At 39.6% G+C, this 27,946-nt stretch overlaps 1 protein-coding gene and 1 pseudogene across 1 annotated transcript; one reads left to right on the plus strand and one right to left on the minus strand.

The window, feature by feature from the left end:
- The first annotated feature begins 4,624 nt into the window (after positions 1-4,624).
- LOC104577673 (serum response factor-binding protein 1-like) lies at positions 4,625-5,193 on the plus strand (annotated as a pseudogene).
- Positions 5,194-13,535: 8,342 nt separating this feature from the next.
- On the minus strand, positions 13,536-27,939 carry LOC104572803 (protein-lysine 6-oxidase-like). The gene is made up of 6 exons (XM_088533426.1): positions 27,306-27,939; positions 26,805-26,913; positions 25,409-25,546; positions 22,901-23,057; positions 13,832-13,927; positions 13,536-13,681 (listed from the first exon to the last, which is right to left on the minus strand). The coding sequence occupies exons 1-6, from the start codon at positions 27,937-27,939 to the stop codon at positions 13,562-13,564; spliced, it is 1,254 nt and encodes a 417-aa protein (XP_088389552.1). The 3' UTR covers positions 13,536-13,561.
- Between the last annotated feature and the right edge of the window lie 7 nt (positions 27,940-27,946).

The following is a 27,946-nucleotide window of genomic DNA, read 5'->3' on the forward strand; positions in this document are numbered from 1 at the left end:
AAGAAGTGAAGTACCGTTAGTGGACGCAGTCACCGCCTTCATGGATGCAGGGAAGAAATCACGACAAGCAGCTATCACCTGGATGGAAGGAGTGGAATGGCATCACCACCTGCTAGAAGCAGAAGCAGGAGACTCACTACAAACGCTGGAACTGGCTGCGGTGGTTTGGGCGGTACTTAGATGGCAAAATGAGCGGCTCAATCTGGTCACGGACTCTTTATATGTCGCTGGAATTGTTACGCGAATAGAGGGAGCGAGGGTCCGCGATGTTAAAAATCCGCGGTTGAATGAGCTCTTACGCAGGTTGCAAACCGCTTTGCAACAACGGTTGTGCCCATATGCTGTGATACACATCAGGAGTCACATGTGGACTCAGGGTCTGGGCGAGGGTAATCACAGGGCTGATCAATTGGTGGCCACGGCCGTGCCTCTCAATGACTTCATTAAGGCTAGGGAAGCCCATCACATGTTCCACCAGAATGCTAAAGGCCTTAAAAGTCAGTTTAATATAACAATGGAAGAGGCCAGGGGAATCGTGCGCGCCTGCCCCGAATGTAGCCATCATGGACCGGGGCTGGGGATTGGGGTAAATCCGCATGGTCAAGGCCCTTGTGGGCTCTGACAAATGGATGTTACCCATGTTCCAGAGTTTGGCCGCTTGAAGTACCTTCATGTCACTATTGACACATTCAGCCACTTCATATGGGCAACTCCCCAGGCGGGAAAAAAGGTAGTCCATGTAATCTGTCACCTGACGGCCTGCTTTGCTGTAATGGGAGTTACTGGGTGGCTCCGCAATATTTTGCAGAGCTTGCTAATGTTTTTAGTAGTAGCTGTAGTTGTATTGTTATGTTTAAGCTGTATCTTATCCTATGTAAAACGCATGATAAATAAGAGCATGGGGGATGTCCTGCTCACACAAAAAGAAAAAGGGGGAATTGTTGGGAATTGGCTACGAGAGCGTGGACGTGAGTATGGTTCTACTGACTTTGGTTCAGGCCTGCAACTGAGCAAGCAGGGGCTTCTGGGAGATTAGGCCTCAGGAGAGAAGTGCTGAGGACGTGCTGGTAAGGCAAGGACACTCTGTCCTTGGCTAGTTTCGTAAACAACTTTGAGGGGATAAGGCAGGAAGAATGAGGAAGCTGCTTGCTTATCTACCGTAATCTGGGCTGGCCAGACAGAAGTTATCTTTCGAATAAACAACCAAAATACCGGTCGAGTAAACAACCAAAATGTATAAGAAGCAAGCTAAAACGACTAATAAACGAGTCTTGTTGATGACCAACTGGTGTCAGCAGTCTCCCTTTCTCCTACACATAGGCATCTTTAATACTATCTGCTGAAATACTGCACTGCTTACCAACATAAAAAGCTGGAGGAAACTTTGACTTTCAGGTTCCTCTGTAAGTAGCTTCAAATATTTCACTGGAAAATGTAAATATACAATTCTCATTTGCTTTGTTCATTTTACAGCTTCTCACTTGGACTTTGAATGAGGAAGAGTTCCTGTGGAAAGTATTAGGACATTCTTGCATGAAAGGAAAATATTAGTGCAAAATAATACAAGCAGTAGCATGGACTCGTCAGAATAAATATGTACAATTCCAGCGTCTGCATAAACAAACATGGCAGGAGGTTGTTCTTGCTGTAGATAAAGTTGACATTTTTCTACTATATTTTTTGACAATTTTTATGTACTGGAAAATACTTAAGGAAAAATGATTCCAACATTGTATGTACCAAAGAGCAGAAAAATGTGAAGTTTTTAAGAATGTCTGTGTCACATTGTATGTTTGTTGGCTGCTGTGGATCTGTGTGAATAGTGTTTGTGAAGTATTTTGCTGTAAGGAAAAAATGTGCTTATTCCATATGAATTGGCATGTATATGCTTAAACCCTTTCTTTAAATACTTGAATTAAAGGACACCAGATGTTGCACAGAAGCTGCTACTTTCTGAACTTTATGGTATATTCTTTCAAAATCCACAGGAAGTAGCTGAGGGAAAAAGCATGTTAAATTCAGAAATACATTTTCTAGTTATAGAGAAATCTCAAAAGAAAATACTGTTTGATCTGTAGAAATGTGAGCTTGCTGTTCCAGGAATCTGGTTGCAGTATGCAGCACTTTCACATGGGAATCAAAGTTCAAACCAAGTTTGCAAAGCTAGGCTAGCCTGAAAGAAAGCCAGCCTGTGGCCCCTTGGAAATGGACCCATCTCTGACTCATCTTCTCTGGCCAGTGTTTAGAGCACTGTAGACAAGCTACGAAGGAAACAGTTTTTGTGAGTTTTTTTGTTGTGTTTTTTTTTTCTGTTTGTGAGGGTTTGTTTTTTTTTAATTCTATTTCCTTGACCTGAATAATTCTGTAACAACAGGACTTGAGGAGAAAGGAACATATCCAGAATATATTTCATAAGCTCTAGAGCTAAGGTAAGAAAATAAAAAATAAAATAAATTAAATGTGCTTCATATTGATGGAGAAACAAGATGTACCTTTCTGCCCCAAATTTAACACTTCTATATTTAGAAAGACCAGTTCTGGTATAATGTCTTTGTTGTTAGGAAATTTAGCAGGACCATGCAAGAGTCTAAATTTCAAGATCCTTCAGACCCAAGCACAATCTCCTGCATCAGTGCTTGACATCAAGTGTCCATCTCTTTCTAACTAATGATTATATTATGTTCATATTAATGTTCATATTAAGTGTCAAATTACACTGGGGAAAAAGGTCCATATAGTGTGATAAAATTCCCCATTAAGCGCTCTTATGTCAAGCAGATACTTTGAGCATGCATTGCTAGGTCATGTTTGTACCATTTGGAGGAGCAGGGGATTTTTTTTTTTTCCCTCCTTTCCTTTTTTTTTTTTTCTCCCTCTCCTTTCTCCCAAAGAATTCTATTGCAGGCTTTAAGAAACTTTTCTGCTCAATTTCTCAAAAGAGAAGACACAAGTATATTTGTAGTCATCTCATATAACTCATTTTGCTCTTAAAGCAAAGCAACGACAAGAACCTGAAACTGAAATAGCTTTTCCAATATGTAGTTACCTGTGACCTCTAATAGATGAGAGGAAGTCTAAAAGGGACGTGATTCCTTTTTTCTCCTTTTCCTTCAAATTAAAGCCTTAAGATAACATTTAATCTTTGAATTAGTCTGTAGAGTTCGAGTATTTACCAAATCACATTCAAAGTTGTTTGACTTTAAGATCAGATTTGACTTTCCTCCTTACTTATCCACACTTAATGTACAGTCCTTCAGTATCTGCTATAACATGTTGCCAACTTTAACATTTTTAATGTGAACTGCGCGACTCTCAAGCTGCTTTATTCCTTTATATAGAATGCCTTCTGTCAATACAATGGTTTGGAGGGAATGGTCTTTTGATATATTGAAGCATGATAGCGTCACAAGCTTGTTCTCTTATTCAATCACTGGTTGAGAATCGCTTTATTATGTATAGTAGCCTACCTCATACAGACCTAAGCAAGTCTTCACTATTATGAGTTCATTCCCTTTAATCTATTTTGTAAAGCCAAATTCTACTGCAACCGAGTGAGCTGTTGCAAGACTTACAACAAACTTGAAAGGTATGAACCTTAAAGGACCTTAAAGGTATGAAATAGTATACTAATTTGTTTGAGACTGTGTAGTTTACAGGGATGTTACCTTGCTCCTATATATTCCTGAGATGAACGCACAGTAAGTATAACAGTTCTTGCTACTACCTTATCTAGCTGCAGTTAAAATAATATCACAAGTTTGTAGTCATGTGAATTGGTTGAAATGGGCCTATATAAGACAGTATGCCATGACATTTTAAGATATGGACTGTAGGACATACAGGGCTCATAATAGGGATGCTAAAAAGCCAATGGATGTAATGGAATATCTCTAAAATAAGACAGATTGAACTGGCAATGAGAATAGTAACAAGTTAACCTGAGTTTTCAACTTTATTTCACAAATAACTCTGTAAGCTTCTTTGGAAACTATTGTTGAGGTCCTTTAGGATATCTGCTTATCTCTGTAAACTCATTTTCCAATGAAAATTGATGTTAAAAAGGGTGAAGTCCTAGTGGGAGGGCCACTATGTCAAATACCCATTCAACTATATTAGAGCAATTTACTATTTCTTTGAAGACTTTACACACAATGTATTGCCCTAAACAAGCATGGTTATAAACTGCAGTTTACTTGTTGAAAGATGAGCTCATAGTTAAACCCAAGTTCAAAAACAGTGTATTGACTCGGTAATAATTTCAAGCTGCCTTTCCCCACTTTCATTTCCATTATTCTCTAAGGCATTCTTTGCCCTGTGTGTTCAGTAACTGATTGATAAACATTCAAAATATACTTAATACAATAAATTTAACTTGTAAAAATGTTTTGTTAAGATAATGCATGTACTGTCATGTATAAGTGCAAAAAATATGTTTTTTCTGCCATTTTTTACAGCTGCTATAAAAGCTTTTGAGGATCCAAGAAAGACACCAGACAAAATCTAACTTTAAATAAAAGATAAATTAGAAGAATGCCGTAAATCAGCACAACATCTCAATAGCAATGTGGATGACCAAATTCTTAAAGTAATTCAAAAACAGCAAGCATGTGAAGGAAAAACAAAAATGAGTATGAAAGCAGGAGCTAACGCAGAGAAAAAACTTGGTGAGAGTGATTATGAGCAAAAAGAATTGGGGAAAGTGAGAAAGTATATACTCCAAAAGAAGTTTCATTACAGGCAGCAGAAAGGCAAGCAGTCGCTCAGAGTAAAGTAGGAAAGAAATTTGACTGCCCAAAAAGAAAAAAAAAACCCACCTATAAGCATGATCAAATTCACTGCGACAAATAATCAGTGATGTTAGTGACAGGGAACAATATAATGAAGAATACTTGGATGATGGTACTGAAGAAAGGTTTTATAACCAGATGTCAGACTATGATAGTAATAGCAATCATGATTTCTTCTTTGGCAAAGTAAAAAGAAAGAAAAATATAGCAGCAGTTAGTAACCTTTCTTCAATAAAGGAAAAGAACAGACCAGAGAAAACAACACTGAAGAAAGAAAAGAACACAATGCCTAGGACGATGCAAGATTTGATCAGAGAACAAGCTACATGCAGAAGCAAGGAAGTTAGAATCAATGTTCTGCAGTTCGCTGTCTACCTCTAATCAGAAACCTCACAATAAAAGTTAAACCTTTGTTTTGTTTTGTTCTGTTCCCTACTTTCCTCCCAGCAATGGGAATTATTGTAATTATTTTTTTTAGCAGCCATCAGCAAACAAGCAGAACTTCAGCCAATTACAATTTAGAATGTTTTCTCTTAACCCACTCTTTCTGTGCTTCCTTGACCCTTATGCATTTTTCATATTCACATTTAGGATTCCTTAGTAAACTTGGGTCTAAATTTAAACCACATCTGAATATTTCTATTTTTACTTTTTTTTTTTTTTTTTTTTTTAACAAATAGGATTTTTTGGCATGTTATAATGCTTGGAGTCACTACACAAGTACTTTAATGATAACCCTTTATTGGCAAATGCTGCTTCTTACTAATTTCATGAGAAATCCTAAATAATGTTTATATTTTTAGAAATACTGAAGACCAGCCTCTCAAAAACAGGAGAACAGGTCTGTATTACTTAATCTGATAAAATTGATTGTGAAGACATCTTGATTTTGTTACTTCTGTAGTCTAATCACAATAGGCTATTTCTTGTTTTGTTTCAGTACTGTAGTATGTATTTTAACATTTGTTGTTATCATGGTAAAATTATTGAGCTTTAACCTGTGGATATTGTATGCTATTTCCTATTTTGAAATATTTTAAATATTTAAAGTAGGGTTCACAAGGGACAGTGCTTTTCTATTTGTCTTTATATTGAGCAGTTAGTGCTACCTGTGAACAAACAAGGCTGTCAGATATTTATCCCTAACGTGTAGTTTTTAGCCTATAATTATTTGACTCTTTCAATATTTTACTACATTTATATAGTTCATTTTTGAACTCATTAAATCAGTGTTTCAGTCATATTGAGTTGCATTGGTTTAATGCACAGAAAAAAAAGTAGAGATTGTGATGAATATTAGTCTACACAAATTTTGCATGTGGTCAGTAATAATAAAGCTAAAGTATCTACAGTCTACCAAGTGACAGTTTATTCAGTTGCAAGATGAGGAAACCTGTATTAGTAATTTCTTTTAAACACTCAGATTAATGTTACCTGTATCTCATTAGAAAATTCTTGTAAATGTCTACCTTCATAAGGTAATTTTACCACCTTGTTATAAACATTCATGATATAGTTAATGTTTTATATTGTATTTCCTGTACATCTTTTCCTAAAAAGGTACCACGGGTCAAGAAGCATCAATTTGCTGAAGTTGCAGGTACTAAATGGAAAAGTAAAAAAGCATGTTTGGAGCAGCCTTTTCATGCTTCGTGGGAAGCAAGCAAGAAACATCAGGGCCAAATGTCTCAAATTACAGTGTTCCAAGGGAAAAGGATTACATTTGATGACTAGACTTTATGTAAACTCAGATTTTAAAAGAAAATTCATGTAGATTCGCATCTGGTGATATTTTCTTATGGAGCAACAACTGGTGTTGGAACACTTCCCCCCTCCCGATAAGAATAGAAGATAAACTAGAAGTCTTCACTGAGATGATATTTAAAAGCTTTGTTGCTAGAACTAATCATCTGTTTATAATGAAGATTAGCTAAATAATGCAGTGTGGTGTCTTGAGTAACAGGAGGTTATGCAGTGTTGGTTTGCAAGCTCTATTAAAGTTTTGACATTAATGAAGTACACTCTAACGTGAATGAATGTTTTGAGGAACATCATTTATGCCCTCCAAGAGTAGTATGGATTCTTTGGAGTTTTGAGTAAAAATATATTAGAGGCCTTGGATACAAGAGAGGAAAGAAGGTAAAATATCACTACTGAAGAAATAATCCTAAGAATATATTACCATGTGCATTTCAGTTGAGAAAAGGTAAGAGTTCTCTTAAACTTGAACAGACTTCATAAATTCATACACTTATTAAGTAGCTAGAGAAGTAGATCAGAAATATTCATGATATGAAGAATTCTAGATATCAATAAAATATTGACCTGTATAAATTGTGATCCCTTTCTTTGATTATGTTGGCAGTTTGAAGAACTGAAAAAAATGTATTAAATGTTCTTGTTCTGGAAAATGTCAGAGTGCTCCAATATGTATGTCTTGCACTTGTTGCATAATTCAAAGTAGTCTTTCTTATTCCTCATGCCGATATTTAAGAAAATTGAACGTATATGAAAAGGTAGTGTAATAACTACCTTTGGTAGTCAAAATGATTTGGTTATTTCCTAAAGAATGCTGAAAATGAAGATCTCTTGCACACTCAGGAATGTTTGACTGATTTAAGTGGCATTTCTCAGTTTTGGAGTAAGTTTGAGATATGAGAATCTTCACTGTATTTTTTCTTGAGAGGCTTTCGCTAGTGGTTAATAGAAACAAATTTCTGAGCTGGTAATTAATCTTCAGCTGTGTGGTTTATTTAACTATAATTTTATTTGAGAATCTTAAAAAATGAATCCAGAAACTTGGTAATTGACTGCTATGAGTGTAAGATAATGTACTGTGCAATTCATATAGCGTGTTGTGGAGACCTAGGTTTATTAAATGCCCCTGGCTTCCGTATTTGAAGAAATGATGAAGTCTTTTGCCTAATTATCTAAACTAAACCTGCTCTGTAATATTGTTCTAATATTTATTTTCCAAGAATGTGGTGTTTACATCATATTCCTTTTTCTTGCATATGTCAAAGGGTGTTTTCTTTTACAGAGGAAGACCATTGAAACAAAGGTTTAGCAGAAATAACTAACTAAACTAAACTTAAGAAAAACATAACTCTCTTATAAATGAGTTCCTGCACTTGGAAAGCTTGGTAACTTGAACACAATCATTAAACAAACATCCTGCATTTGTAAAGATTTCTAATAGAGTCTAATTCAAATCAACAGACACTATGACTAAGGCTTTAGTCAATTTTGGCATTTCATACTCTGAGACCCACCTTTCAATTAATACTTGTCAAAAGGCAGTCTTTCTATTTCTCTACAGATGCACACAATTTCTCTAAGGTTTTCATTGAGAGGTGGCTCAAGCTTCTTGTTGAAGCATTGTATTTATTGAAGAACTTGATGAGTTGAACACTTGAAACATTTTATTCAAGTCATTTTCACATAATTTTGCAACCATAATAAGGGTATGTAACACAAGAATATGAAAGTGCAATGAAAAATACAAAGTTAGTGTTTGATTATAAATAAAGGCACTTCAGATAAAGATGCAAAGATTTTGAAATTAAGACTCTTGGAAGAAGTAAAGGAAATAATGAAAACCCTTTAAAAAGCTGAAAAAAGTGGCATTTCACTGTATCTATAGCATTTAGTTACATAATAAAAACCTACCAATAGCATACTTTTCAGTTTTAATTCAAGTTAAAATATTTCAGCACCTTCTAGAATTTGGAGAATAGGAAAATGCCATATTTGCATAAATGTGAGACACAGGATAAACCATTTTTCAATGTCTCATTTATGAAATTTGCCCTGCTGGTTTGAATAAGTACAATAGAAACCATGTATGAATGACTAAGAGGGTACAGTTGGTGTTTGTACTCCTTCAATGCTGCATAGTAAACTCTGAAGCAGAGAGAAAATGGATAGGCTTTTACTATCATAAAAACATAATCTACACAGTATGTTGGTTCAGTTGGTGACCAGTCTTTCATTTTTGTTATATTTTTGTCCAAAAATATGCAAATATCACACGTATTTCAGGATTTTAAAAAATATAATAAAGCCCTTCTGTAATGTATCTAGTGTTCAGAATAATCCTTATGTGCATTTTTTTTATCTAAAGAGCTGAAATGTGGGAGGCAATTGCTTCATGCAGATTTTTAAACTGGCATTTCAAAGGAAATGAGAGACTGTTAAGACAGCAACTTTGTCTTGATATTGCTCTCAGACCAATGGCAAGACCCCTTGCATAGACAATAGGAACAAACCCTATGCCTGGTTAAAAAGAATTTCAAAGTAGCTTTTTTTTTTATATAAAATAAACTCATACCAAAACCGTTTTTTAGAAATATTTTTCCACAAAAAAAAAAATAAAGTAATCTCTTAAATAGTATTCCAGTATGAAAAAGTAGGCTAAGGTGTCTGGGTCAAAAGAGTGCCAAATTATTGAAAATACTGGTTGGCACTCCCCCATTTAGAAAGCTTCCTCATGTGGTACATAATCAACTCTCTAACTTTTCCTACCTTTACTATCGATCCATAGGGGAAGTTAAAGATGCATTTCTGTGTTTTTGTGTTATTATTATTTTTATTATTATTCTAAAAACCCTGGTTATTTTAAATAGATGGTTCATGTTACCTTAAGCAATTTTGTGTTATTTTATACATAGGTGTCATGTTAACATACCTTTCAAATTTTGTATTTTGCTAAGAATATCTTTGTAGCTACAGCATCCCACAAATGCCAGTGAGTAGATACCGCTTGCCTAGAACAGAGTTTCCCCCAGTAACTCAGTTCATCTTACTCCCATGTAATGTGCCTCAACAATTTTCTGAAGCTCCTGGTGACCCAACACTTTTCAAATAAGGCTGTTCCCATTAAAAGGACTAAGTCCAATATTACAACTTGCTCCAGCTACGCAGCTACTTGTGCTCCTCTAGTCCTTACTGACTTCAGTGGAGTTCTGCAGGCAGTTAGAGTATTGACGCATGAACAGGTTATTGCCTTGTAAGCTGCAGTGTAAATTCAATTTCTGCTGGTCACTGTGGCAAATTGACATTTTCTTATCCCACACTCACTGTTGGGCAGAAGGTAGAAGTATGTGTGAGCTCTTACTAGAAAACAGCCTGTGCTCACAGCCTGGTTTGCAGGAATTTCTGGATCTGTTGCCCAAGCTGCTGTCAGAATTTTTAAAATCAACTTTGACCTAAGTTTCTAGAAAGGTAACAGAAGGAAACACACTATTACCTTCCAACCTTTTCATCTTAAAAAGCCTTTGGGCTGAGATTTCAAAAGTCTAAAATCCTAACAAACCATCATTTTGCAGGATATAAAAAAATTGACTTCTAACACAGTTTTCAAATTTCACTCCTGTTAGGTGCCCATACTGATGACTGTTTACTAAAATGGATCTCTGAACAAACAAGAGGGGACCTGCAGGTGTAAACTGTATTCATTCTGTACCCACATCTAATCTGGGGTAGTAAGCACTAGGTCGATGGTTCTTTCTTAGATTCCATTGCTTTAGGTATATTTTCTAGTTGTGCAAGTTTCTGGCACAGCTGAGATGGAAGTACTTAATATTCATGAAATAAATATACTTTTTTTTTTAAAAAAAGCTGATCCTTCAAAAATATTATGGTAATCCATAAAACTTCCAGATTAAATTTGTGTGGTTCTACTGCATAAAATGCTTTTGACAAATATTGTTTAATGAAACCTCAGAAGTGATAATAATGCCTTTCCATATTCCTCAGATTTTTATTTTTAACTATAATCAATAGCGCATATAGTAAAAAATATGAATTTGAACTTTTTTAAATTTGGTGTTCTGAACTGCCAGTAAAACATAATCAAATCAATTATTTCTAAGCCACTTTCTTCCAAAAGTAAATCCTTCATTTAATATGATCTGTGATCTTCTTAAAATAATAATAATAATAAAAAAATCCTAGATCTTCTTGTGATATGTCATTTCACAGTTTAAAAACAAAATCACAGCTACTTTATCTTACAGCAGGGTGCACTGCAAAAGCAAAATAATTAAAATAATTTGGGGAAGGGAGGTGGGGTGGTATATCCAGCACCAGTAAGTAACTTGGGCTGAGGTTTTTCCCCTTAAAAATGTTGTATTTGGTTCCTGAATTACCTAACGTAGAATAGGATGAATATGTTCACTTTTGTTCTCCTTCTATATATAGTATAATTTCCACTTCATTATTTGAATGCCGAGATATGCATTTTCTATCAAGTACAGTACTTAAGGTGAAGCAGGTGGTAGGCCTTTTCACAATAGAAATTCCATGTTAGAGATTCTGACCTACTTTTGCCTGTAGTGCCACCTGAGTAAATTGCATGCATTATTTTAATGGTTAACCTGTTCAAGTTGATTGCTTTTCCAGAGATGACTACATCAGGGACTCTTTAAAGGCCCATTTTTTCTTGACAGGTTTTTATTTTAATTACCATTATGTGTGCAGAAATATTTTAAAAAGCCCCACCTTGAAAAATCTGTTCAACATAAAAAGGTGGATCAGTTCTTTAATTTGGTTGCCAAAGATAAAAAGGCTTCTTTCAAAAACCTATCTATGTTTGATTTAAAACAAACAAAAAACCCTTCTAATGTATTAAAAATACAAATGTAACTTTTTCACAGGGGTATAACTAATAGATATATATTTCTCTGCTGTATTTTGATCTCTTGAAAACCGATCATACTTCTCTCATTCATATCAATGTGTCCCAGTGAGTTTTATTTTAGTGGCATTGTAGTATTACTCTCAAAGTTTTTATTCTCAAATGTTCTGGTATTTTCTGGATAGCTGGCATTATACTTTCTATCATATTTTATTTAATGCACTTTGCATAAAGTTTTGCTACCTTTTTAGAATATGTTCAACTCATTCACCAGTAATACTCTGACTGACATCTACCATCTGAACTCCAAATTTTCAGGAGTTAAAAAATTACTATGAATTAGATTTTATATACATATATATATATATCTGTGCATGAATCACCAGTTCCACACATTTCAATAGTTTAAAAAGGAATGCCAATTCAAATGCTTAAAATCCCATCGCAAATTTTGAGAAGCAGTTGAAGTACTTCAAAATCACATAAGGTATGAGGGTGTATGCATGCATGTTCTGTAGCTTTGTTTCTATAGTGTTTATATCCTCTTGAAGTTTATATAATGATCCTTCAGTTCAAAACGCTTGGCACTGCTCATCCCTTTTCTTGCATCTTTCTTAATATCTGTTAAGGGAAAAAAAAAAAAAGTAAATGTTATGCACATGACCAAATAAATACAATATAAAAATACCTGTTAACTATTTCTTTGTCAACCTGAAGATGCAGCTTAACAAAGGCTAAAAGAGAAGTTTTCATCTTCTCACCTGCATGAATCTATTTGGTTATATTTATAGGAGTAAGATGGGAGGTTATAACTTAAAGGAACAAAGCATAAATTTCCCTCCAACCTGAATGTGAGTGAACAGGTGTTTATGGAAGGACCTATTAAGTCAGTCCTAGCCCGTTAGAGAAATGCTTTAAAAGCTCCTCCTCAGGGGTAGGCCAAAAATGAGTGCTCATGACTTGCAGAATGCTGTTGCTTTGTTTCTTGCAAGCACAACCAATGTACGGTGAGAACAAGTAAAGGATTATGCTGAATCCATTTACCTTGTTGCATTTATGACCTAAGTATGATTATAAATACAGCTCTCAACACACAGGTGAAAAAATGTTTCTCATTTTAGCCTCACTGAATCACAGGTATCCTAATACAGAGTGAGGAAGGACTATTTTAAAGGCTAAGTAAGCAATATTATCATTAATGCAGTATAATTGCGGTATAATTGTTTAATGCTGTTCTAGCAGACTTCACAATTTGTTTTACACTTTGTTCATTCACAACTTTAGAATATATCTTACATGGATCTGTACCCAATGTTAATGCATCATTTGTGCCATTCAGATGAAACAACTTGATATGTGTTACTTCTGTGTTACAAACTACTGATTGCTCTTCTGTGTGTGTGTGTGTGGGGGGGGGGACAGGTACAATTGTGTCATTGCTCAAACATTTGAGGAGCTAATGGGAAAACTGTAAATGGAGTGTGTCTGGAAGAACTGTTTCAGGAAGGATGGCTACAGTGGCAGAAGCAGCAAAGAAAGATTTGTGTGTGGGTTCTTATGAAATGTTTTAAGAGTCCTGTCACTGCTCAACAGTTCTGTGTAAATGCTATAATGGATATTGAATGAGCATAGGAAAGTTTCAGGACAAATATAAAGAAGACTTGAGCCAGAGGTAATATCTGAGAGCTCAGACAGCAGCAGCAGTAGTTTTGAAAGTACTATATTTTCTGATAGCAAGATTGCAAAAGCAAAATTCTCCATCAAAGACTTTTGGTAAGAGTCCTGCACTGACTGAAGGATGAATTCTGGAAAGATCATTTTTCAAGCCTAAATAATTTCAAAAATTCATTACAGAAATAGTTTAAATACCAGAGTTAAGTATTTGAAAGCTATGCAATTATCAGGAAAGTAACTGTTCCCATCCTTCCTTCCATAAACAGTCCTTTGAAAAATACCAGCTCTATTTCTAATTAATATACTAGATGTTTCTGAAACTCATGAAATGACATAGTAAAAAATGCTATCACTAGAATTCAGTGGAAATTATTTTTCAATATAAAATTAATCTCTAAGCTTTATAAATCTGTTAATCTTAGTATTATGACTATAAAACAGTAGCAAAGAAAAAGGAATGCACTTACGGTGAAATTGTACAGCCAGAGGCATATGCATGGTGGCCAGTATAGCGTATATCACAGCGTACTATATTGTTGGAATAATCAGACTCAGGTACCAAATAGCTGGGGTTTACGCTAACCTTGAGGGGGAAAAGGCATAGTATTGTTTATTTCTAAATTTGAGTTGCTAACGTAGCAAAACAGTTCAAAAGGATATACATATATGATTACTACTTAGCAAAAAACAACCCATCTCCTCCCCGAAAGTCATTACCTTCAGAAAACATTACCTTCAGAATGTAACTTCCAGGTTTTACATCTGTGATATCAATCCACTGGCAATCTATATCAGCATTGTAAGTGTCATAACAGCCAGGGCTCAGTCCCTTAAAAATGAAGTTATATAGACATCAAAGAATTTCTAGGGACAGTAACATTCCAGAAATTAATAACAGACTGAAATACACTTAACCATCACAGCATTTCACTAAGAAAAAATACTAAGGTTTCATTTTTGGGGGCATTTTGTCTAAACTGGAATGCCTAACTGACACCACTTTATTACTGCTATATAAAAAACAGCTATACTATTGTTAGCTGTATTTCTGTGAGATATTTGTATTTATCTGCTGTTTAGAGTCAAAAATTAAAATATTTTAGAAATACATTATTCTGAAAAGCTCTTGCAGTGCTCTGAGAAGTGTTTAGATGTGTGTAATTTCCACTCTCCCATAAACCAGAGTTCTGGTGAATGGGAGTCCATGCAGTCATTCTAGTTGCATATCTAGTGTAGTGCAAGAATGGTTATTTGGCAGTAGGAATGAGCATTTGCAAATCTCAAGTAAATCGCTTTGGAGTTGTCTAGTAGGAACTTGATCACCAGTGCTGGAACCTGTCATTATCTTTAGGCATAATGCCTTTTTTTTTTTTTTGCCCTAGATGTGCTTTCTTTGAATAGGAAAATCAGGGAACTCAAGGGCTATTTTCACATTTAGCTTTGTAAGGAAATGGCCTGGTGGGGTTCTGTTTAGTCAAATACAGACTTTGGAAAACTACAAGAAATGACAGAAGAATTCTGAGAGAATTTAAAATGTAACCTTTCTTCCAGATATATATTTTCAGAAAATTTCTTTGCTGTTAGGAACATTATAACAAATTCCATACACAAATGTATCAATGGTTCAAATCTGGTGTCTTTAAACAATGTTCAACATAGTTGGCTTTAAGCAAAGCCAGTATGTTCCGATAAATACACAGAGTGCACAAAAAATCCTTCAGGAATTCCCTCCTGGCCCAGCTGGTGATCAGCTCAGACTCTCTTATATGTGCCAAGTCTGATGCTGGAGGAAAGTTTTATGGTCCAATTACAAACCCCTGAAATATGGGCTTCCAGTGGAATGATGACACAGCCATGATTCTAGTGACACAAGTACTCCAGCTGTAAAATATGTATGTTGTTTAGTTAGATGTCATAGTCTACACAAGGGAGAAAAGATATTTTTAAAACCTCTTCAAAGCACTGTAGATGATTCACTATATTTTAAACCCATTTTTTTTGATTTCACTATATCTAAAACTAAAGTGTGGACACGTGAACCGCAGAGCATAGCTGGCATTTCTCTGCAATAACTACCTACTAGATTAAGAACTGTGGAATAAGGAATATAAATTTATGTGCAAGTATGGCCACATAGAGTTAGACCACAGGTCCATCAAGTCAATGTCATGTCCCTGACAGCAGTCAGCAGTAAATGCTTGAGGAAAAAGAACATAAGAAATGGGATGTGTGATATCTCTTACCTAGGCAAATTCTTTCCATCAGACATTTAATAGATTTTGAGAGAAAGAATGCCTTCAGATTGTGTTTAAAAGACCTCTATTACTGTAAATTGGTATATAGTTTTGGTCTCTGCAACATCCTGTGGAAAGTTTAACAATTACTTGTGTATGACAAAAGCACTCTCTGTTTTAAAGCTGTTACTAATTCTTTTAGCTGTGCTAAGAATTAGCTGTGCTAATTCTTTTGGATAGCCTTAAATTGTGAGAAATGGTAAATTTTCAACAATTTCCTTTTGCCATCCAATACTATTCAAGATTTGGTATAATTCCCATTTTTTCCAAATGAAATTGTCTATGAAATTTCCTAGTGTGGTAACCATACTACCTTCCTGATCATCCTTGTTCTCCTGAGGAGGGTGGGTGTGTGTGCACATGCGGTGGTGGTGGTGGTGGTGGTGGTGGGAGGGGGGGGTTGGTTGCTTTACTGTAACCTTTTTGATATGTGACCAGAACTGTATGTAATAGAGTGAAAGTCTATCACAAGCTTGTATGGTATTATAATGATGTATTCCATTTTTATCCATTACTTTAATAAGCCCTAACATCATTTATATATGGCTAACAGTGTTCACATGGCCCTCATTCTCTTCAATGGCCTTCTATACATGCATTCAACAAAGCTATAGATTTTCTGTATTGGACTGCCACCCAGTAGCTCTAGGTATTAAAGAAATTCTGTACCTTGTAGCCTCATGCTCTGAGAAGGAGAGAATACTAGCCTAGCTATGAACTCTGGGCCAAGGACATGGCCAAGCAGTTTGAGGAGGAAGACAAACCAAAACCACTTCTTTACTGACTCAGTCTGGAGCTCACTTTAGCTTACTTGTCTAGTACTATAACTATAAACTGCAAAAACTTAGGTCAGCTGCCAGTGACTCGAGATGGAGAGTCCTCAGATACCTACATTTAGCAGTCCCTAAGTTGATCATAACTCTCTGTTGCAGATAGTTAGGGTCCGGCGGCCGGAAGATATCGCGCTGTACGGAAAGATAGGGCCCCTAATAGCCAATAGTGTTTAGTCTATGATGTAAGCAGGCGGATGTGACGTTGTAAACCTTAGCTATATAACACCTTGTTATCCATCAATAAACGCCATCTGCAGCATCCTCATATTGGTGTCTGTGCTCTTTGGCCCGGGCACAGTTTGGGCGTGCCTGGCCGCCTCGGCAGACGGAGTCGATTGCCAATGTCAGGCAACAAGTGGTGACCCCGACGTGATACTCCGAGGCGGCGGACCGCAGGCGGTCGAGGGATCCACGGATCATGGAAGGGATAGTCAAGGTCGTACTATCTGGTGCTCGGGAATGGGGGATTTCTATGAAATCGAACGCAGTTAAGAGCTGCATTGAGCGGCTCCTTGAAGAAGGGGCGGTTAACAGTGCCGGGGAAGTTTTATTCCCTCAGCGCTGGCAGAGATGTACCACCGCGTTAACGGAATATGGTATGTCTAAAGGGAGTGCGAAAGATCTAAAGACATGGGGAGTGATACGGCAGGTCCTCCAGAGAGCAAGGGAGGAGAGGGAGACTTGGAGGGCAGCACGGGAGGCGCTCGGGAAGAACGAAGCAGTGGGAGTGCAGACGGAGGCTGATGAACAGACCCTCTGCAAGCTTTTGATCTGGTGCAGAGAGAATGGGTTCAAAGCCGAGCCCCACCTAGTATTCAAACCCGATGTGAAAGCCAAAAGCAAAGTGGCCATCGGAGCCACCGCAGCCTTTGCAAGCACTTCAGGACCGGGACCGCCACGCCACCGAAAACCGCTGGTGTTTGGAGATCCATCGCCAACCCCCCCGCCCGTGCCTGCCTCTGTGCCTGCACCTGCGGCGCCTACACCGTCTGTGCCCCCGCTTCCGCTTGTTAGATCACCTTGAAAAAAGGAGAAAGGGGGGCTGGGGAAGAGAAGGCGAATGAGATCAAGGAAACTTATGTTGCTGAAGGCTTGATGAAAGCCAGGAGGGAGGTGCAGAGGAATTTGATTCATCTTTTAAAAGTGGGGGTTGAAGAACTGTAATGCTTTAAGTGAGGACAGAAACCGTTATTAGGGCTATTGTTTCTATTTGCTATGTTCATCTCTATTATGTGTTGTATCCTTTGTATATTGATGCCGACACGAGGTATGGTTGAAAGCTGGAAATTTGTACAATCCGTAGAGTCATAAAATTGTTGTGCGAAATAGAATCCAAGACCCTGAGAAAGAAGATATTTGACTGCCCAGGCTGAGCGATAAGGAGTGCAGAGGCGGCTGCCCAGCCAGGCTCAGAGCCGACCTCCTCCAAAAGCAGCTGAAGGCGGCTGCTCGACCGGGCTTGTAGCCAACTTAACTGCAAACATCCTCTAAATTAGTTTGAAGGTCACACACCCGAGAGGGAGGGAGATGAGAAAGGCAGGACCCTCAGACTGACGACTGGGACAATTTACTGACATGCGCACCTGCGCAGCCAGGAGGGAAGATTATGTGACTGAAGGCAGAGTTTGTCCACCCCCTGGTCTGCCTGCTGGCACGTACTGGCCCTACGTGGCAGGATGCACCGGGCATAAACAGACAGAGCAGAGAGAAAGGAGGGGTGAGACTCCTAACACTGAGACCCACATTGTCTCTGCGGGGACGCCCGCCGAGTTAGGAGCCTGTCAGCAACCCTCTAATCTGCCAACTTGAGAGAATGTTCGGTCTCAGTGTCCTGCCGACAACCAGTGGAACTCACTAGTGGAGTGCACAGCTACGTGAGGTCGTGCCACTGGATGGAAATTGTGTTTGTGCTGTTTGTATCTGTGGTCTTTAGATCTTTATTGTGTAATATATATCAGCAGAGAGGGCTAAATAAGCACAACAAGAAAGTCCAGAATTTGAAAACGGGAAAGCCAGGAATAACTCAGACTACGGCGTCCCCCCCCACCTCCCTCGCCCACCCCCCCCCCACCAATGGAGGACTGGGAGCCGTACTCTGACTTATATCCTTGGACAGAGCTTAGGGGAATACTTAATTGATTTAAAAGATTGTTTTTTCACCATACTATCGCATCCTGAGGACCATGACATAGTGGAACATATGAACCAAACGCAGAAATGCCAGCTACAAAAGACGAAAAATTGGCAAGAGCAGTGTATGTTTTAAAATTTTTGAGATTGCCTTGCCCCAGGATAGCCTAGTCCCTCTGATGGTCAAACACAGGGCTGGGCTAAAGGGAGCCCTGACAGAAGTAAAAACGGGTCCGTGTAAGGTGATGCTGAGAGACTGGAACACGGGAAACTGGATGGGACCCTTGGGCTTAATAACCTGGGGAAAAGGGTATGCTTGTGTCGTTATAGATACTGGAACCAGATGGGTGCCAGCAAAATGGGTGAGACCTTGGCTGGAAGCAAACTCGGATACATCAAACGTAGCAGGCAGGCAGCTGGTACCCTAGCTGTGGAAAGTGTGAGCCTGCAGAAGAACAACATGGGAGGAAGAAGTGTTACTGTTATTATTAGCTGTATATTGTGGCTTTTAGGAGGTAATGTTGCTTTTAACGCTGTTATAGAAGCTGATGCTACTTTTAACACTAATGGATATGTTATGCTTCTTAGGCGTATTGTTAATTATACCCAAATTAAGAGTTGTTGGCTTTGTGGAACAGCAGATCAACTTGATGCACTGGTGTTAGGTATTCCTCAAAGCAACTGGCCAGACCTGAATCCATATAGCCTACTCAATACATCATATCAGTGCACACAGGAGAATGTCGCAATGGAAGGAATGCTCTGAAATCCCGATGCACCTCACGGTCATCTCCAACCCAATCTCGGTGTTTGCCCTCATCATGCAGTGGCAGAAGAAAAAAGGGGGAGAAGACTACCTTGGGGTTTTAGAAGGGATTTTCTCCTCAGTTCAACCGCACAAGAGCGTGACCCCTCGGTTGGAAGTGGTGGCTCACATGGTCTGCCGTGGGAGAACTCGGGTGCTGGCAGTCTCGGGGGGTGAGCCAGCGGCGATCCACCTTCCCCTGCAGACGGCAGATCTGGAATGGGCCCTGTGGCACTCCACTGTGCTGCAGCTAGCGCTCCTGGAGTTCCCTGGGGAGGTGACTTTGGAAAGGCCTGCAGGAAAGCTTGGCCACTTCCTCACCAGCTATTCGTGGGTAGGAAGACCAAAGTGTGTAGAAAGACCTCTGGGCGATGGCCTCACGGTATTCACGGATGCAGAGAAAACCTCCAGAAGGGCGGCCATCACCTGGAAGGAGAAGGACCTATGGAAAGCCCACACCCTACAAGCGGTGGAAGGTGACTCGTTGCAGACTTTAGAATTGGCAGCTGTCGCATGGGCGCTGATGCACTGGAAGGACACCCCGTTGAATATTTTATCGGACTCCCTGTACGTCGTTGGAGTAGTACAGCGAATTGAGGATGCTCTTTTGAAAGAAACTCGTAACCAGCGATTGTTCCAGCTGTTTCTACAAATCAAAAGAGCTGTGAGGTGGCGCTCGACGGCGTTCTGTGCCATCCATGTCCGGAGTCATCAATGGACACTAGGTTTGGGAGAGGGTAACAATCGGGCTGACCAGTTAGTGAGCTTGGTGCGTGAACATGGGCCACTGAATCGTTTTGAAATCGCCCATATTGCTCATGAACAGTTCCACGCTAATGCCAAAGGCCTGACCTGGATGTATGATATAACTGTATCCGATGCCTGTGGAATTGTGCAGGCCTGTCCCCAGTGTAGTCATCATGGGCCAGGTCTGGACATTGGTGTGAACCCCGGGGGCCTGAAGGCATTAGAGATGTGGCAAATGGACATCACATATGTACCTGAATTTGGACGCCTCAAGTATGTCCACGTGTCCATAGACACCTACTCTAAGTTTGTGTGGGCCACAGCGCAGACCGGTGAAAGGGCCCTACATGTCTGCAGGCATCTAACCACATCTTTTGCAGTCATAGGCTCGCCCGAGCACATCAAGACGGATAACGGTCCGGCCTATGTCAGTGAGTCTGTCCGATGCTTTCTGATGCTTAACCTGATAGCCTTCTATGATGAAATGACCGGTCAGGTGAGGGAGGACCGAGTGAGGGGCCGAGAACCAATCGGAGCGACCGTTTGAAAAAACGCGCCTCCGTGAGTAGGAGGCAGGGCGAGCTAAGGAGGGGGGAAAGTAGGCGGGGCTGGAGCCCAACGAAAAAGTACCGGAGCCCGGAAGTGACCAGTCAGTCAAGTTCCAGCTCGAGCTCCGGCTCAGACACTAGTGAGGATGGGTGGCCCACAACTGATTCGAATTTGGGGAGGGAGAGAAGGAAGGTGAACGGGGCTGGGAGCCAAAGAACTAGGAGGCAGGGTATTCCCATTCGAATTGGAGAGGAGCCGCGAGGGGAAGAAGCCCCTCTCACGGACTGGAAGGAAATAAAGATCGCGTGTGCCGAGTGGGCCCCATCGACCGCGCTAGCGTTCCCAGTCCGGGTGACGGAGGCGGGGCAGAGGGTCTACTCGCTGATAAAATCTAAGGATGTGCAAACGATTGTTAAAGCAATTGCGGATAAAGGGATTAATTCTGCCATGGTCTCAACCCTCATAGATGGTATCTTCGGGGGGGACGATATGCTCCCGTTTGATATAAAGCAAACTTGTAGGCTAATCTTTGATGGAGCAGGGATGATTGTTTTCAGACAAGAATGGGAAGAGAACTGTACAAAGTGTTTAGCCCGAGTAACTGGGGCAGATCATCCATTACACGGCTCCAGCCTGCAGCGGTTAATGGGTACAGATCCAACAATGATCACCCCCCAGGCGCAGGCCCATGGCCTGCGGGCCCATGAAGTTATGGCAACTACTCGTGCGGCCAGAAAAGCTATTCGCACAGCCTGTAGAGTCGTTGCCAGACCATCACCATGGTCCTCAATAAAGCAAAGTGAAAGTGAGAGCTTTACACAATTTGTAGATCGTCTCCAAGCAGCGGTCAACTCTTCGGCCCTGCCTGCGGAGGCAAAAAGCCCGGTCGTAGCGGAATGTTTACGCCAACAATGCAATTCCGCAACCAAAGAAATCCTGTGATCATTGCCGGTAGGGGCAAGTATCGCAGACATGGTTAAGCATGTTGCAAAGGAAGAGCATCTGACCCCAATTCAGGCGGCTGTTCATGCCGCAATAGCCAACGTAATGACATGTTCTAAATGTGGCCAGGCAGGCCATGTTGCAGCAAACTGCCCTTGGCTGGGGGACTCGCTGGCAGCGCTCCCCCCATGCCAAGATCGACCCAAAGGTCACTGTCAGGAAAGATGGCAGAGTCAAGTGGTGCCCGCTTAAGTCTATTAAACCAGACCTTCAAGATAAAACTAATGAAAATTGTGAGTTTCTGTTCACAGGACCGGATCATCGGACGCCCTGGTGACAGGCGTCCCGCCCGAGCCTGTGAGTTCCACGCCGACCGAATCCAGAAAACAACAAAACAGCCTTCACAAGAGGGGGACGCGATGCCTTTGCATTATCTTAATTTTGCAGCTTGTCACTATAGGACAGGTAGAATCACATCAGCCCTTTAAATGGGTACTTGAACAGATGGAACAATCTCGAGCAATTAGTACAAAAGTAACTACAGGGTCACCAATCTTCGATGCCATGCCTTGCCGGCCGGTGCCCGTTGAACCCTGTTCCAAAACGCAGCTGGTACGAGGGTTGGTTCGCCGGTTCACTGTGGTTAACCACCCTGATATCCACCTTGATAGGGCCGATAGCAATGATCATGATGACACTGATCTTTGGACCCTGTATGTTGAATAAGCTCATGCGGTTTGTCAAGAGTCGGCTAGAGAAGGTTAACATCATGTTAGTAGAACGCCGACAACTGCTTTAAGAATATATCCACTCAGTATTACCCTCAAGTTATCCCAAGGTACACCCTATTCCTACACCCCCGGTATTACCTGTCATCCCCTACCTTCTACACTTTGTGCCTTGTGTTTTTATGTCAAGTTTATGATACATAATTTTGAGATTTTTATAAACTATAAGCATAGAATAATATAATACTAAGAATAAGTAAGAGTAATATAATAATAAGAGTAAGTAAGTAGAATAAGATAACAATAAGTAAGAATAAGATAGTTATATTTTAGCTAGTTTTGTTATGCATAGGGAGGGGGGAGATGTTGCAGATAGTTAGGGTCCGGCGGCCGGAAGATATCGTGCTGTACAGAAAGATAGGGCCCCTAATAGCCAATAGTGTTTAGTCTATGATGTAAGCAGGCGGATGTGACGTTGTAAACCTTAGCTATATAACACCTTGTTATCCATCAATAAACGCCATTTGCAGCATCCTCATATTGGTGTCTGTGCTCTTTGGCCCGGGCACAGTTTGGGCGTGCCTGGCCGCCTCGGCAGACGGAGTCGATTGCCAATGTCAGGCAACACTCTCCAGGTTGTTACCCTGGCCTTTCTGATGGAGAATTTCAGAGATATTTAGGGCATCAGATGACTCAGACTGAATTGGTATAGAAAAATACACGAAGATAAACTTTAATGGAAAAAAAATTGGTTATCTCTGAACCACCTCTTACCTGCGTATGTGTAGTACATGCATATCGTCTGTAATAGCCATAATCACAGGAGGTATCTTCCAGACAGAAACTTGCTTTGTGTCCTTCAGCAACTTTTCTATGTGAGCTTGCATCCAGCAAGTCATAGTGGCTGAATTCATCCATGCTGTGATAATGTCTGTGAGACCATGGATATGTTATTAAAGATGGATCAGATGTTGCCAATATCATTCTGTTATATTACTATCTGATTGACCTTCCAACAAATCTGACCAAACTTTCTTTATTATGCAGAACTGATGTGTTAGTATATTTTCCTCTTACAAACCATTCAATTAAGTTTTTTTTTTCATTATTCTAATTTGCAGGGACTATAAAAATGCTATCTGCTACAAAAAAAAAGAAAAAAGAAAAAAATAGCAAGTTTTATTTTGTTGAGGGAAAGACTATGTATAGCACGCTTTCTTTCAAAGTTTCCCCTTCTTTCTTTTACAGTAACGTTAAATAATTCATATTTGACTGTGTATCTTAAGCTTTCCCTTTGGGCACAGTTTGATTAGAAATGCTTACCTTATATATTATAAATTCCAGGGAAGTTAGCTTGTTAATTATTGTCCCATTTCTATGGTCTTCAACACATTTAATGCATTTATAATATTAGAGAAAACACATTCTGCATAAAAAAATCCACCTCTGTGTACCGACATTACAGATCTCTTAACTTGTTAACTATTAAGAACTAATGGAAACTGTATAATGATACTATTTACTGTAATCTGTACTTAATGTGGTTTCATTGCTTGAAAAGCATATATACTTTCAGCCTGAGCTGATATTATATATGAAAGCTAGAAAAATATAAGTTTTAACTTTTACTGTGAACCTGAACAGATGTTGTTCTTAAAGTTTTGCTTTTTTCCAAATATGTGGAAAAGTAAATTTGTACTATCACAGCACCTTGTCTGTGTAGCATTTGACTACTGTTGACTATGGACACTATGAGCCCAGCAAGTATATGAAAAAGATGTAATTAAATAGAACTCAATCATATTCTTTTAAATGAAGAGAAGCATATAAGTCTTAAGTTTCCAAGACAAGATCACTAAGAATGGTCTACAGAAGATGACTAACACTGAAATCTGATGGCTGGCCAAAGTAATTGATAGTTATAGTTCATTTCTAAATGGACTTTAGTGTCATGGAAATGAGTATGAGATGGATTTTTTTGTTGTTGTTGTTGGCAGTGTGTTTTCTGACAGAGAACTGAATTAACATCAGAGATGCTTTACATCTAGGTAGTTATAGCTGGGCTATAGTGGCAGAGTAAGAAAGTGTTTTTTCTACAAATAATCAATTTCTACAATCAATTGTTCTACAAACAATTCTCAATTTCTCTCTATTTTATCCACTATCATCTTTGTAATCACCAGGTAAGAGTTTACAGGGTGATGGGGGAGTGTTAACTAAAGCATTTATAGAGACTTATTGTTTGTTTGATTTGGTTTTAGCTCTCTGATCCTTACAAGACTTGTAAGCTAGCAATATTATCCTTTCTTTGAAACAGTGTTTGAATTATAATGATTTTTCATCTGAGTTTGATTACAACCCTATAAACTTAAAATCCCTAATGCTTTAAGGGGGAAATATTCCATTGACTCCAGCAGGCTTTAGATCAAGCCCACATTACACATTTATTTCTACAGTAGAGTAATACTAAATAATCACTTATACACCTGTGACATTGGGATAATATTTTAAGTAAGTTAGAAATAAGGTAAGCTTTCTAGTATTTTACAATTGGTCCTGCTATGAAATGGCTAAACTTAGAGCTAAACTGCAAACTCTTGCACACAAATTTTCATAAATGATATAAGCCTGCAGTGTTATCTGTTCCCAAAACACTGGGAATGTTCTCCTATGTTTGTCTTGCCTTGTTTCCAGAAATTTTGCCTTTCAAGAGCAATACTGCTATGTGGAAATATCATATGATATGGATATTGATAATGAAGTCAATCAACTCAATACCTTCTCTTTCCTATATTGATTAGAATGTTGCTTGTCAAAAACTAACCCATGAAAATTAGACCAAGAGGAATAGTTTCATGTTTAAAATGATGAATTATAGGGAACATGTTAGTAAATGTACATTTTGGTGCCTACACAGTAATTAACACATGGAGATTTTTATTTACTGGTTTCACTTAAATGTAACCAAATAGTAATCTATATAAAATATAATTAAATGGAGATGGTCCCATTGTCAAAACTAATTTGAGATTTATATTGATACAAAATTTATACTTTTTAGAATTTTATATTTATAGATAAACTTCATATCATCCATTTTGATTTGAAACATGCAACTATGTAAAGAATAATTACCACTACCATAAAATGGGTGAGCCAGTAAAATAAGGTTTCCTTACTTCTTCCCCATTTCACTGCAATTCTAGAACATGTCACATTATCTTTTTCAATAGCAAAATGTTAATTATAATTAGAAGGTACCATACTGGGCACTTCACTCACTGGTGACAGCTGTGCCACTCCCATGAATATCGGGGTCTGCTTGGTAGGAAGTCTGATGTGCCTTGATTTTTCACTCTTTGGGGGAATCTCAGGAGCACTCGATTGTCATAGTCTCTAACATCTGCTCGATAAGCTGAACTATAATAATGCAAAAAAAAGAAGCATAAGTATAGGCAAAAAAAAACTTTTAAAAATATTGTTTCAGAAGTAACTAATAGCATAGATCTTTTAAGTAACCCCAATGAGACCCTTAAATCTCAAGCATTAAAGACACAAGAATTCCACATGAGGTGTTCAGAAGTTTCTAGTATCAGACCAAGAATTGAGTAAGATTCAGATCTGCTTCTAATAAGGTAGACAGGAGTTTGATCACTGACTCTTTGGCTCTAGCTCTTATGCAGAGCAACTGGTTAGCTCTAAAATTGCTCTGGTAACAAAAAAGCAATTACACTAGTTGCTATAAAACAAAACAACTTATTTGACAATCTCATACCCACAAACTGCTTTTTTTCTGTTGTAATTTTAGGGAAAAAAAGTCCCAAGCTTATTTTATTTTATATAGCTATAAACTACAGTCCTTTAAATATTGGAATATTTTAATAAATTGATGTCTTGGTCAACAAGAATATTTCAAATAGTCTTTAAGGTTAACATTAAATATGCTGTTTCTTAAGCCCTTTTTTCTTGCTGGCACAAACTAACAAGAGCATGACCCTGGAAACAGTCCGACATCAATTTATGATGCTGGTAAATAAACAAATCTGTTAAGTATTATAAGGTATCATGAAAGTAAAAATGGCTAACAGCCATGAGTGATTTAATTCCAAACAAAACAGGAAAAATCCTTCTTTGCCCAGTGGATATGACCTAACTTGATAGCAAAGCTATTATTTCAAGCTCTTAAAAGACTTTGAAAAGACTAAAATCTATCTGAAAAGTATTTAAGAGACATTACAATACATATGTCCAGAAACAATTTTAATAGTAACTTATGCTGGTTGAGAATGTTTTTAAAGAGTAGAATGTGATTTTTTAGGATTCGAGGAAGAAGATGAAAATGATCACATTCAAGTGGGGTTTTGGGGACCATTGTTTTGCATAATTCAGATGTGTTCAAAGAAACCTAGTGATAGAAGTGTGCAGTATAATTTCTTTAAAGTGTAGTTTCTTCAAAGCAAGTTTTTTTTTTCTCCAATAGGGCTGTTTTGTCATCAAAACCAATGACAAAACATGCATATAAGCAAAGACTTAGGAAAGGGTTACAAGCTGGGGTATTTTATGAGGCACTCAAGTCTTACTTTTCTATATTGTTCTCTCTCTGTGTCCTCAGATACTCCAGCATGAGTGCAGGCACAAGGGCCCACAGAGGAAAGAAAAGAGCCAAGGCACTGCCTACCTTGCCAGGCAATTCTCCTCAGCCGCACATCTCAAGTTATACATAGACATCCTCTGGACATATGTGGACGCCTGGATGTAATAGGGATCTGGCACTAAGTCAGGGAGACCTGCAGTTCATCCAACCAAGCACATAACAGCAAGATCAACCCCAGGACATGTCTACAAGCACTCGGTTTCACTCCCAACCTTTAGGAGCCATCTTTCTGAGGGGGACCCCTACCCCTACGCCCCCCCCCGTCCCTCTCCAATGAAACTCTCTGCCTTCTGGTCAGACCCATCTGCCTCACGTTTCATTCAAAACCTGCCTCACAAGCACAACTGATCAAACAGGACCAGTAGCTCACCCCTCAGCCTGAGGGGGTGACCGGCTCCTGCGGAGCAACGCGACCCTCCCGCCACAGCCCCCGAGTACGTGCAGTGCAACGCAGGCCAAGGCGGGCCTCAAGCGGCGGGAGGGGGGAAGGGGTGCACGGCGTTGCGGGGCAAGGAGGGCTCTTACCATACTGGAAGTAGCTGGTGCCATAGCCAGGTCTGTATCTGCTGCCCTGGCGCGGCCTCTCGTAGGTGTCGTAGTAGTTGTAATAGGGGTTATCGTCCGTGTACTTGTAGGGGTTGTAGGGGTCGTCTCCTACCATGACATCTTCCCGCCCGGTCCTGATGTTGTGGAGGAGAGGCGGGCTGCCGGGGCCGCCGGTGGGAACGCTGAGCCACGATGCCCCCGAGGAGGAGGCACTCTTAGCCGTGGGGGTGGCGGTCCCGTGACCCCCGGTGGGAGCCTGGTAGCCCGTCTGTAACCAGTGGCGAGCGCCAGAGCCGCGGCTGCTGCCGGCGCTGGTGGCCTGAGGTGCGGCGGCGGCTCTGCGGAGCGGCAAGGAGCCGTTGTTTCGCAGCAGCAGGATGGGGTTGCTCACAGGCTCGGCCGCCTGCCTGCGGCGTGACGGCTGGTACTGGGAGCCGAGGCTGAGCAGGCTGTACACCTGCCCGTTGTTCTCCCACTGGATCCGCTCCCTCCAGGCAGCGGGTGGCGGTGAGTTGCGGTGCGGCGGCTGCTGGCAGGCGGCCGGCCAGAGGCAGCTCCAGTAGATGTATGCGTGGAACTGGGCGAGCAGGAGCCCCAGCGACGCGAGATGCATCATCTTC

This window comes from Tinamus guttatus, unplaced genomic scaffold (assembly GCF_059628265.1).
Source record: "Tinamus guttatus ecotype Peru unplaced genomic scaffold, ASM5962826v1 Tinamus_guttatus_pri_ptg000498l, whole genome shotgun sequence".
NCBI classification, from domain to species: domain Eukaryota; kingdom Metazoa; phylum Chordata; class Aves; order Tinamiformes; family Tinamidae; genus Tinamus; species Tinamus guttatus.